The sequence below is a fragment of the Vigna umbellata genome, chromosome 8, assembly GCF_029865625.1.
Source record: "Vigna umbellata cultivar VRB3 chromosome 8, Vumbellata_1.0, whole genome shotgun sequence".
In the NCBI taxonomy this organism is placed as follows: domain Eukaryota; kingdom Viridiplantae; phylum Streptophyta; class Magnoliopsida; order Fabales; family Fabaceae; genus Vigna; species Vigna umbellata.
In genome coordinates, this window is record NC_142172.1 from 21478220 (window position 1) to 21492149 (window position 13930).

The 13930-nt window shown below is 33.6% G+C and overlaps 1 protein-coding gene across 1 annotated transcript in view; it reads right to left on the bottom strand.

Moving 5' to 3' along the window:
* LOC124822283 (uncharacterized) overlaps nucleotides 1-9014 on the bottom strand; it is a 39699-nt gene extending 30685 nt beyond the window's left edge. The window contains exons 1-5 of the mRNA XM_088097155.1: nucleotides 8968-9014; nucleotides 8148-8217; nucleotides 6312-6989; nucleotides 6093-6227; nucleotides 5867-5980 (exon numbers count right to left, since the gene is read on the bottom strand). Coding sequence (XP_087953281.1) covers nucleotides 5867-5980; nucleotides 6093-6227; nucleotides 6312-6989; nucleotides 8148-8217; nucleotides 8968-9014 — 1044 coding nt within the window. The remainder of the gene's footprint in view (nucleotides 1-5866; nucleotides 5981-6092; nucleotides 6228-6311; nucleotides 6990-8147; nucleotides 8218-8967) is intronic.
* Between the last annotated feature and the right edge of the window lie 4916 nt (nucleotides 9015-13930).

The window sequence follows — 13930 nt, forward strand, 5'->3', positions numbered from 1 at the left end:
CTGTTACGCGTCCTGACATTTCCTTCGCAGTTAGTGTGGTGAGTCAATTTCTAAACTCCCCATGTGAAGACCATTGGGATGCAGTTGTTCGCATATTGAAGTATATTAAAAGATCACCTGGAAAAGGTTTGCTATATGGCCCTAACAACGATACAAAAATCGTTTGCTATTCAGATGTTGATTGGGCTGGTTCCCCTTCTGATAGGAGGTCTACTTCTGGATATTGTGTCTCTATTGGTGGCAACCTGATATCTTGGAAAAGTAAGAAGCAAAGTGTTGTGGCAAGGTCCAGCGCAGAAGCAGAATATAGAGCTATGGCATCTGCTACTTGCGAGCTTGTGTGGCTTAAACAATTACTTAATGAATTGAAATTTGGAGATGCCACTCACATGACACTTATATGTGATAATCAAGCTGCTCTTCATATTAGCTCTAACCTTGTCTTCCTTGAGAGAACCAAGCACATTGAAGTTGATTGTCATTTTATTAGAGAAAAAATCATATCCGGAGATATCAAAACTGAGTTCGTTAACTCAAGCAACCAGTTGGCAGACATATTCACCAAGTCCTTACGAGGACCTAGAATTGACTATCTTTGTAACAAGCTTGGAACATATGATTTATATGCTCTAGCTTGAGGGGGAGTGTTAGATGTTAAGTTGTGTGTTTCTGTTAATTGGGCTTAGCCCATTATGTATTTAGGGTTTAACCCTTATCTTACATTATAAATAAACTACCCTATGTGTATGCTAAATACATAAGGGAGATTTCTCCTAATCTTCTTCACTATATTTAACACAAGCTATGCAGAAATGGAAGCACTATCTCATGGGTAGCGATTTTGTTATCGTTACATACCAAAAAAGCCTCAAGTTTCTCAGTGACCAGTGCTTATTAACAGAACAACATATTAAATGGGCTTCTAAATTACTTGGCTATGATTTCGAGATTCGTTTCCGACCTGGCAAGGAGAATCAAGTGGTTGATGCTTTGTTCAGAAGGCAATACTTTATGGCTATGTCTTTATTTTCAATGGAGAATGGGAGACTTAGGAAGCCGAAATCCAAACAGGTTCCTAAGTTGGTAACTCTTATCCAAGAGTTACTGGTGAATCCAAAAGCCTGTGAGGGGTATCATTTGAGGCAAGGAAGGTTGTTCTATCATGGGACATTGGTGCTATCGAGGAAATATTCTCGTATTCCTAGAATCATAAAGGAGTTGCATGAGTCTCAATTAGGAGGTCACAGTAGGTACTTCAATACTTTTATAAGAATAGCACGGGTGATGTTAGGTTTCTTGAGAGTAAGAAACCAATCTATAGATCATATATTAGGATTAAACACTCAAAACTGACAATTCAACGTATGTTCACATTAACATTAATGGAAAACATAATTAAGGGAACATTCAACAGCATCCAAGGGAAATAAATCCCTTCATACAAGATAAACCCTGTCCAAACTTAAGAAAATACAACACACCCACTAGAAGGTACCTTTTCCTCCTTAAAAGATAACCCTTACTAAACTGAATAACTACCTCTAACCACCCTAAACTGCCCTAAACTACCCAACCACCGTTAACTGTCATGAAACTTCTTATTTTGAACCTTCTTCCTAACATACACCTTAAAGGTCTTATCAGGTGGTCTACTGGGAAGGGATAAAACATGATATCAAGGAGTTTGTGATGCAGTGTGAGGTAAGCCAATGCAACAAAACAGAAACATTAGCCCTACAAGTCCGTTACTACCACTGCCCATTCCTTCTCAAGTTTGGTTAAATATTCCTATGGATTTTATTGGGGGGTTACCCAAGGTGCAAGGCAAGGATACTATTTTGGTCTTGATAGATCAACTCACCAAATATGCCCACTTTTTGGCCCTCGCTCATCTTTTTACACCCATTCAAGTGGCTCAGTTGTTCATCAAAGAAGTGGTGAAACTCCATGAGTTTCCTTCACATAGTTTCTGACTGAGACAAGATGTTTCTTAGCAATTTTTGGCGTGAATTATTTAGAAAGGTTGGTACCAAGTTGAAGTTTAGCACAACCTACCATCTGAGGTTGTTAATCATTGTTTAGAGACCTATCTGAGGTGTATGACCAGTTCTCAACCCAGGAAATGGCCACAATGGTTGCCTTGGGCTGAATTTTTGTTTCATACCAATTATAATGCTCCTAAAAAAATGACTCCTTTCAAAGCTCTCTATGGTCATCACCCTCCCATACTTTTTAAGGGCAATCCTATTCCTTCTAAGGTCCACAGTGTTAATCAACTCCAATAGGAATGTGATGCCCTCTTGTAGGAGTTAAAAGCAAACCTATGCCAAGCCCAACAGCAAATCGTGTGCAAGCTAATAAGTATAGGCAAGATGTGGAATTTCATATTGGTGACTGGTTTTTCTTAAATTGCAGTGTTATAGATTGAGATCTTTAGCTCACAAACCCAATGAAAAACTAAGTCCTCAATTCCATGGCCCTTACAAAGTGATTAACCGTATGGGAGCAGTTGCCTACAAATTAGATCTTCCTACTCACTCCTCAATCCATCCATTTCTCCATGTGTCTCTTCTCAAGCGTGCAATTCACCCAACGACTCTTATTTAGGCACTACCATCAGCATTAATAGAGGACTTAATCCTAGATGTTTCTCCGCAAGAACTTTTGGATACCTAGATTGAGATCTTTAGCTCACAAACCCAATGAAAAACTAATTCCTCAATTCTATGGCCCTTACAAAGTGATTAACCGTATGGGAGCAGTTGCCTACAAATTAGATCTTCCTACTCACTCCTGAATCCATCCATTTCTCTATGTGTCTCTTCTCAAGCGTGCAATTCACCCAACGACTCTTATTTAGGCACTACCATCAGCATTAATAGAGGACTTAATCCTAGATGTTTCTCCGCAAGAACTTTTGGATACCCAATTCAATAAGGATGGCGAGTTGGAAGTTTTGATCAAGTGGCACCATCTTCCCTCTTTTGAAAATAGTTGGGAGGCTACAATTACCATCAATAAAGAATTTCTTGCATTTCACCTTGAGGACAAGGTGAAACTCCATGGAGGGGGTATTGATAGGTTTAGTGGCAAGGTTTATGTTAGAAGAAATATAGGAAGCAAGTAGTTATAACTTCCTAGGAGGTAGTTATAACTTCTAGCAGTTGTATTGTGTAATTATCTATTATATTTTGTTTATGTTGGGTTGGTTTTGGGTTTTTTTTTCCTTTCTATGAAGGCGAAAGGGGAAATCTGGAGAGTAGGGTACTCTTGAAAGACTTGGTGGATTGTATGCTGATGTTTTTCTGTTTTTACCATTTCGGTAGAACATTATGTTCATTTCTAATTAAGTCATATGTGTTAATCTATCTATCAACTATCTAGTGAGTTTTGAATACCTATCACAGGTTTTGGAATTGACATAGTAGAAATAGAAGAAAGGCAGACATAAAAAGATGAAGATAATATATGGCAGCTCAAACCAATGTAATGAGGAGATGGATTACAGGTAGTGCGTATACCTTTACAGAGGGCAATTGGAAGTTCAGAATCAGTTGTTAAACCCGAAGGAGATTGAAGGATTGGCACTAGAAGTGAATCATCTAGTGAATGATGAGAATGTTGTCGTCGACTATATACCTGAAGGATTGGTGGAGGCGGAGAATTCGAAGGTGGATTAGACACAACAGGAGAATTACGAATAACAGGAATACTCAACATATTTTCCAGCCGAACGGTAAAAACTTCTGCTACGAAAAAAGGTTGTGATAAGAAACGCTCAATTTTTCGTGCTCTCGCTATGGTTAAGCAATCTTCTTCGGATAATTCGTCCAAGCCAAGGATAGCTATAATGTCTTGAAGTTCTTTGTAACGTTGTAAAGTTTGTTTAACTCGTTGCGCAGTCTCATAATGTTCTTCACCAACGATTCGAGGTTGGAGCATAGTTGAGGTTGAATCTAAAGGATCTACTGCTGGATAGATACCTTTGGCGGCTAATCCTCTTGATAGTACAGTAGTAGCATCTAAATGTGCAAATGTCGTAGCAGGGGCAGGGTAGTAAAGGGAAACACACACGAAGAAAGAGACTTAAAGTAAAGAAAAGACTCATTGAATGTGAATTCAGTTGAAATAAAAAACCGGTTAAGGAGAGAAGCATATATATCCTTGTTGTGAAGCTTATAAAGAAAAGGAACAAATGGAAAAAAAGAAAGGCATAGACCTAGTGGGACTAAGTCCATCTATAGAACCTGAGAGGGTATATAGAAGATAAGATAGAAGGTTGTGAGGACAATGTTAGGTTTCTTGGCGACAAGAAACTAAATTACTAAATTGGCTTAAGGAAATAGCACGCAAATCTTACTGCAACAACATAAGATAACACTTTAATTCGTAAAACAAAGTAAAAGAGAACATCCAACAACTTCCAAGGGAAGAAATTCCCTTCTACACAGGTTAAGACCTCTTTCTAAATAACCTACTCCACACCCAAAACAAGGGAGCCCCTTAAAAGATAATCCCTAACCCCTATATCCAAAGGAAATGGTTGAACAGGGATAGATTTGGAACTGTCACCTTAGGTTGACTCCAACAAAGAAAGTAGTAAAAACAACAGTTCAACCCTTCGTCATGCACCATGGGGGATGAGTGTCAAAGTGTGTAGCCGCACCGATGTCAGCTCAACTCTGGGAGTTGTGAGATCAGAGGATAGCTAATACACTAGTGTAGCTACTCAAATTGAAGGCTTTTGTAGCAGCGGCAGCGATGGCAGTGACAATGGTCATGAAACACAAATTGGGTGCACTTTAGGCACCCCTAAAAAATGAAAATCGCAGCTAGGACAGCAACAAACAAAATATGGAAGTAGAGCCACCCCCATAAAGTAATGATTACAAAAGATCTCCAGTATCTTATAACACCACACTTATAATGATTACAAAACCTTCTTGTAACTTACCAAAATACTGCACCGTGACTCAACACTATATTGAAATGCATCAACATAATAAAGGTTATACCAAAAGCAAATGAAAAAGGCATTAAATCAACAAGTGATCATAGGAATTTAACCAGTAGGGTTTAGCAAATCACTAACAACAATGCTAGGGAGAAAAATCTATAACAATGTTTATTTTCAAGCATGACCTCTGTTTTGGATTTGTCTTTTTATTCAATTGCTTAGTCCTAGGATCACCAAATGATTAAGAAACTTTTTCCTATAACCAAGTATCCTGAGGATGCAAGACAATCAGTATCAAGTAATTACTAACTTAATGATCTTTTTGAAAAGCATAATAACACCTTGACAATAGTTCATAATTGTGGTCAAGGTGAGCATATACACACATTAGAAAACAACAAAAAGAGTCAAGCATAAGTTTTCAGCACTACACAAGAAATGGAAGGAGATTTGAAAATTATGAGACACAAGTAATCAAAGAACTTTTCAGTATTTAACTACATCAACAACTACACATTTTATAGTTCTTGAAGAAAATAAATCCATCATTTGTTATATGTAATAATTAGTAAAAGTGCATAAGTACCTAAATGTTAAAGAAATTAGACTCAGCATTTATCTCTAAGAAAATTAATTTCAATAATACATGCAAAAGAATATTCTCTACATAAACTGTAAGTTAAAACATAGAAATGAACCAACAAATTCATACACAGATTTTTCAGTTACAACATTACATCAACAATAACAAGAAATTTTAATAGAACGGAAAGTGAACTAGTCCCTTAACATGGAAAATACTCATTTGGAAAGGGATGAAAATTTTATGAGTATCAAATCTGATGAAGCTTGAACATCAGGTAGTAGTTGCAGTATTCACCAAGAAAGGTTCTTTTGAACTCCAATTACCTGACAGTACCCAACTTTAGGGTTATGTCGAGCATATGCTAGCAGTAAACGCCTCAGGGAATTTCTGCCATTTTCATCCAAAGCAGGGTGACCTGGGAAAGTTCGTGGTAAGTCCTGACAATGAAAAATGAGGTTTAGTCTAAGGAGAGAGCCAGCATTCAATACAAAGCAAAAGATGCAGCACGTACAAATCAAAATAAAGTCCAGGGCGCATGCAGCTAATGACCTTCTCAATCTGCTTTTTCCATTTCCCAAATGCAGCAGATGAGACATCTTGCTCCTCACTTTCATTACGAGCTAACAGATCCTCATAATAGCCTTCCACCCGTCGCTTCTTCACACCTACAAAGGCTTGCCAGACCTGTAACAACAATATTGTAGTGTAGGGAAGGTTGCGATACTTTTCCCCCAATAAAATAACTTCAGTGAATTAGAAAAAAATTACCTCTCCTCTAAGATCCTTCGGGACTCCTCCTTGAACAAGGGACTCCAGTTCTTTCCATCGAGAGAAAAGTTCAGGTGAGTTCTGATCTAATAAAGAATTTTCTTCCTTTGAGCCATTGATACCATCATCTACAGGTTTAGATTCTTCTATAGATGGAGGATGATTACTATTTCTATTTATTTCTGCACCTTCCATTTTCTTTCCCTTGACACGAGAACTGAATATTTCTTCAATGCCAATAAGAGATGGCCTAATTTCAGCCCAGTGTTGAACAACCTTACGAGTCTTTCTTTCTTCACATTGATGAAGTTGCTTTCTAGAGATATTTCCGATTTCACTGTGAGAAATAAAATTCTTGTCTCTTGAAATACCGCCTTCACTAACCCTCCCTGGATTAGTACCCTCTTTTATCTCAGTGCCTTCAGAAGTCTTCCTGTCACTGGAGTCACCTCCTATGCTAACCTTGATAGCATTAGTCTCTTCTTCTAACTCACAAAACTTCCTTCTGCTTGAATCATCCCCATTATTTGGCCTATGTGGAATTCTCTCTTCGTTTACCTCATCACTTTTAGGTTCAGCCTTCAATGTTTCTTCATGTTCATTAGAAGTTGGTCGAGATGATTCAGCTGCATGTTCAAGAAAGTCGTTCCATTTATCTGATCTCTCATCTTCCTCTTCCTAATTTAATGAATATATCAGTTTAGGGATGATCATAAATTGAATCTGCGCTGCTTATTGTAAAAAACCAGTTCTTAGGATTGAAAGGATAAGATCATTTAATTAGGCTCCATTTTTGCAATATCAAAAAGCTAGAATGCACACTTCTGTTGTTTAGTATAATTTTTTCTTAAAATGATAAGGTAAAAAATTTAAAATGCTGCCTACAAATTCATTTGTCATATGTTAATGCATACTGCAAAAGAAACATCTAGCAGTTATTTGCAACTATTAGAGGGTGAGATTGTTGCCTTGTAGGCTAGAGGTCATGGTTCAAATCCTGGAAACAGACTCTCTGCTTGTGAATGTAAAGCTATGTGTGACTACATCTACCATCCCCCAATTAACTAAGTAGGAGTCTTATGCACACGGGTCTGCTCAAGTCTAACCATATGACTTCCCACATCATGTACCCTTTTTGAACCAATAGAAAAATGTCAAAAAACCTGGTCTTATTTAAACTTCTTCAGAAAAACGGAATATCTTCTCTCATAAAAAAGACACATGACAATACCTATTGGAACAAACATGTAGTCTCCGTTGGTTTTTATTCTTCATCTTCTTAATGTAACTACTCATTTCGTCACTTCAGGAGTTTAAATTTATTTCAAGATATTTATACTTTAGAAAGTCAAGAAAGCATTAATTACATTTCTCCAATAAAGGTATTTTAGTTGAAAAGGGCTATTATGTCATGGTGATTGGTAAAATATATAATTTTGTTAACATATGCGTCCTCATACTTTACTTGGAAATTAATTTTAAGTGGAGGGAACAATAATTAATGGATGATTAGAACAAAAATCATCAGTCACTCACAGCCCAAGGTTTGTCATTTTTTACTATTTAACAAAAGCACTCACGGAAAAGGGGAAATCTCCTTTCAATATTTAAAGGGGAAATCTCCTTTCAATATTTACCCAATAAAGGAACTATGTATCTTTAATAATGATGGACCTTAAAGTGCTTCTACTTAATTACACTGATAGTAAATACGCAAATGGTACATTAATATCCCAAAGAAATGTGGTTTTGCACGCGTACTTCAATATCGGATTGAAACCTTAAACCTGGATCATCAGAAACATGAAAGCAAAAGTGAAGTATGATAGTAAATACCTTGTATATGGGAAAATACTCCCTGTATCGTTGTGCGTATTGAGGCCTTAATGCAAATCCATAAGAATCCCTGCTAAACAGATTGTTTAATTATAGTTATGTTGGGAAGAAAGTTAGAAGAAAAAACAGAGTATCGGTCACTTCCAAAAACAGAAATAGACAATTGCACGTAACACCAGCACGTAAACTACAATTTCTATAAAATTGCCGAGCATCACAATCTCTAACATTCTCTCCATTATCCGTAGAAATTTGTTGAAAATCACAAATCACAAAAGATTTTGTCAAGAAGTTTTAACATGTTTGAAAGAGTGTTGTTAACCCTTATCTAATTTTTCTCTAATTTCTAAACAACTAACAAATTAAATTACATACGTAACACATGCATGTAACTAATTCTACCATATTCGTATGCTACCTGGAATCAACCTCCAACGAGCGCTTACTCAGTAAGGACAACAACATACTTTAAAAACAGGTACAGTTCTACAGCCCATAGCTTTCGCTCGCAAAACCAAACTCACAGTGCTAACTAACGGTACCACCACATTTCAGACTCAAGATCCAAGTACGCTCATTAAACCGATTCCAGAAGGAATAATCAACCAAAGAAAACCGTGTTCGGAATTCACGATCGGGATAAAAACCAATCGAGTTGACAGTGTCGTTTCTGTTTCACAGTTGGTGTGAACAGTAACTGCTACAAAGAAGCATTCCAAAACGGACAAAGTCGCGATAAGTTAGTGCCCAAGGACGCGTGGAAAATCGTGTGCAGCACTCCATTTCTATATATTTTGTACACGGACCCATGCGTGCATACCTGGTGTGTTCGAAATTGTGGACGAGATTGAAACTGAAGTGCGCCATTTTCGGTTGCGTTGGCGCGAATACAAAGAGAGAGAAGGATTAGGGTTTGGTGAGTTTGTTTCGGAGGAAGACGAAAGGCTAACTGAATCTTCCTTCATTCTTGCTCACCATCTGTATTCTTGTAAATCAACTTCGTTCGCCGCAGTTTTTTTGCAACATTTGTATTTGTAGGAACAGTAGTAGCCGTTGATGTTATGCTGCACCTAAGAGAGTTAAAGAATAAATAAAATTATTATAATAAATTAATGAAAAACACATGTCTACTTTTCTTTTATCTATACCATTATATATATATATATATATATATATATATATATATATATATATATATATATATATAATGTCATATAATATTTGTACCCTATTAATATAAATTAGTTTATTAATTATTTTATCCTTTAGATTTTTCTAACTGTATTTTTATAGTTATCTTTTAAGAATATTTGTTTCATAATTTGATAAATTTTTATTTTAATAATAAATAGAAATTAAAAAAAATAATTTATTTTTTGTCAAAAAGTAAAAGTGAAACATTTGCATTTAGACGTCTATGTAGCCATCATTTATATTTATACATAATAAGGATTGTTTTTGGTAATTGTTAGTAACATTTTTTTATACATCAATTTTATCTTTATTAATATATATATATATATATATATATATATATATATATATATATATATATATATATATATTATTTTATTAATTATATTATCTTTGAAATTTAAAATAATTATCTTATTGACTTTTATTTTAAATTTAACCGTTTTTTTAATTTGACTATTTTTTTGAACTTAAAAATATTTTAAAGTTAAAATAATTATTTACAATAAAAATTATATCATTATAATAATTATTTATATTTATTTTTATAGTTATAATTTTTTTTATTTTTTATTATCATAAAGAAATACATGAACATAATAGAATTTATATTTTGTTTTTCAGTTTTTTCCTTCAAATAAAAGTTTTTAAATTTATACTTGTATATAAAGGATTCCTCTCTCTCTTTTTTGTCTTTTCCAATTTTACTTTTTAAATAAGTTTTTCAAAATTCATATTTATATATACAATGAGATTCTACTTTTCGGTGTCCACGTTTATTTTATGTAATATCTCATTTAATAATATAAATATATTAAATAAAATATTATAAAATTAATAATGCAGAACACGTAAAAATATATAAAATATTAACATAATTATCCCACTAATCCTAATAATAAAATATACCTACTAAAAAACTAATAGAATCTTTCAAAAGATTATATACAAAGAAACTAATTTTATTTAAATATTTTAAAAAAACTTTTATAGAAAGAAATCACTTGAACTAAAAAAACTACATAACACATCACCACCTTCCTTAATATCCTTAATATCCTTAATATCCGTAAATAATTATACAAAAGGATAAGTTAGTATACAAAAGAGTTATTTAATACTAAATAAGTCATGTTATATATACAATTTAAGTATAGATAAACACAATATAAGGATATGAACACAAGCAAAATATTATAGACTCAATTATCTAGATACATGCATTGACAATAGATTCATTAGGGCATGCACTTGTGATGACCTCTACTGCTCTGCAAAGCCATTGTCAACGAGTTTTACCCTACCACACACAAGGTTAATCCCCTTTTTTGCCTTAGGCCAAACAAAGTTCATAAACTATGACCTCTTAGTACTTTTTACCATATAACACATTCTACTCTATTTGAGTGTAAATGGTTATTAAAACGTTAGAATACCTCCTTACTTGAATTCATACATCAATGCTCAACGTCAAAGCATTCGTAAAAATTGGCGATCGTAGCACCATGTTGGTGCTCAACACCAAAGCATTCACAAAACTGGTACTTAGTTGTACCATTATGGCACTACCCACCCTGAAACTAAATTGCTCTTAGACTTGCACAAGGAAACTAACGCTCAATGCAAGTCTGATGCCATTTAACGATGTATTAGAAAAATCATGCTATGATTGAAAGAATTTTCCCGGTTCAATTGATCAATTTGATACTTCCCCCTTAGCGCTTTAGTTCAAAATAATTTTTAAAATATTAGAACTTGTACCAATTTTCTCAATTGCTCAAATTCTAATGCTCTCATTCAAACACCATATCAATTCAATCAAGCACAACCATTCTAACATCCAGTTACCATCTGAATCATAGAAAATAACCACAACAATACATACCAAACTAGTTTAATCAGAAAAGTCATTTTATACCTAATTTGACATAACAACAACATGCATTCGTAGAATTAACAAAATCAAACAAAAACAGGTCAAGACTACCTTACCTGACCAAACTATTCAAACAACTCAAAGACAACTCAATATCCTCAAACTCACATGATGATCTATCTACACATAGAAACATCATAGGAACAATCAAAATCTACCATTATGATCATTGATCAATAGAGACTCTTATAGAACACAAAAATAACACATGCAAATAGAAGAAAATCCACATGCAAGAGAAAATAACTTACTCAAATAAAAAAACTGAAACGAAGGTCGAAATTCCTAAAGAGAAGTCAAATAACTTTAGAAAAATCGTTTCTAGAAAGATGATGTATATTAAAGTAATAAAACTCATCTTAAAACTTCATATTTGTATAAATCCTTTTTAATATTAAAAAAATTAAGTCTCACAATTTTAAACTACTTGTCTATTCTAAAATACTATTTTCTAGATCCTCACATTATCCAATTTATCTTTTCAATAAAAGTTTTTTAAAAATAAAATAATACTTTATACTTATATATAAAAAGAGATTCTACTTTTTTTTGTGTTTTTATTTTTTAATCTTATCCTTTGAATAAATTTTTTTTAAAATAAAATAATTATTTTATTAATTTTATCCTTGAGTAACTTTTTTTTAATTTAACCATTGGATCGTTTTATTAAACTTCGCCATTTTTTCAATTATAAAACTACCTAAAAATAAAATAAAAAACTATTTACATTAAAATTTTAAAATTTATTTATATTTAACTTTATAACTATAATATATTATCATTATTTTTTATTATCATATAAAAGTTAACACGCATGTTGCAACATCCCAAAATTAAAAGAAAAATAAAAACCTAAACTTAACAATTGACTTTATATAAACAAGAGAATGGTGAAAAACCATATTTTCTATTATACACTTAGCTGCATGGTTCACTAGTACTTGCTCATCCCTGACATTTCCCTAAGCTCACACCATTAAGGTGATCATTGCAAAAGAGAAGACAAAACAAACAAACAGACAACACAAAAGCAAGTGTAAGCTAATATCAAAAGAAACAAACACAAGATATCAAAATTCATCATACATATAATTCATACCAAATTAAACAAACATCCTAGGCATACCACGAATCTATACATGACCATCTAGATAAGGTATGAATGTTGAGTTATGACGAGTCATGCACTTGTGGTACTACTCTACGGAGCCATTGCCAATGGGTTTCACCCTACCACACACACAAGGTTGATTTATCTCGCGTCTTAGGACATATTGTAGCACCTAGATTAAGACCTCATGCTACTCTCACCACATGCATCAATCCTCTCTAATTAAGAATAAATGATCATTAGAGTGACAAAAAAAAATCCAAGACTAAACTTCCTACATTCATACCAACAACATTTTGATACAATCATTAATAATTCTCCTTAGAACTCTTATAAACCTCAATTCCATACCTGCACATATTTCAAACCATATCACTGAATATAAGATAACACATCATGCCATTTAAAACCAAACATGAAAGAGAAGAGCAAATAAAAGAAGACCTAGACCCATTCGCCCAACAGTAGAAACATCGCACCCAACGAACATAGACTCGCCTAGTAAACAACCTTCACTTGCCCAACGAGAGCAAAAATAGTAAGCTCCACCAGCCTAGCGAACTGGCTCGCCTAGCCATTAAAACCGAGTGCCAAAACACTCTAATACTCGCCCAACAACTCTGTAGAAAACTGCATTAGACTTCACATGTATCTGCTACATCTAATTAACATTCGACAACCAAAATGAATCTATCAAGTGTTTTAGATTCAACTCAAATCCCATTAGACTTATCTTTCTATGAATTTCTAACTTACTCCAACTAAAATACCACTTTATAGCCCATAACTCAATTCCATCTTTTTTAACACAAAACTTGTGTCTAAAAAGGTTATAAATGACTTAACAACATATCTCAATTCCTCCACTTTATCGTAGACCCTATACTTTATAATCTCACAAGTCAAAACCCCTAAAATGAACCTAAAACCATCCAAAACACAACCTATTAACTATCAACTTCTATAACATATTTATGTAACCCAAAGCTCCAATAAGTTTCAAATAATCACAAAATAGATCCTAAAACTCGGTTTTCCACCCTTTGACCATTACTTCAAAATTTCACCTATCAAACCCTCCTTTTTAGACCAAAAACCAACCTAACACCCTTCTATTTTATTGCAACCAATACCACATAAGTTTTCCATTAAATAGAACCCCAAAAAAAGCATCAACAAAACCAAACAATTCACATTTCACAAACATTCATAACAATATTCATCAATCATCCAAATTCACTCATCAAACACAAATGAGCTCGCCGTCAAAATCACTCCTACGGTCTCAATTCTTCAATCAAATGAGTAGAGAAGAAGAAATCCTAGAGAGAAGTCAGAAAACTTTAGAAAAGTAATTTTTAGAGAGATTGTGTGTTTTAAAATAATGAAACTCGTTTATAACAAATCCATTTATATTAAAATATTTTAATATTAAAATAATTGAGTCTCACTATATTTAATTCACTAAAATACCATCTTTAGGTCTTTTTCACACACGTAACATGTGTTTTTATTAGTATATATAAAAAATATTTCTATTAT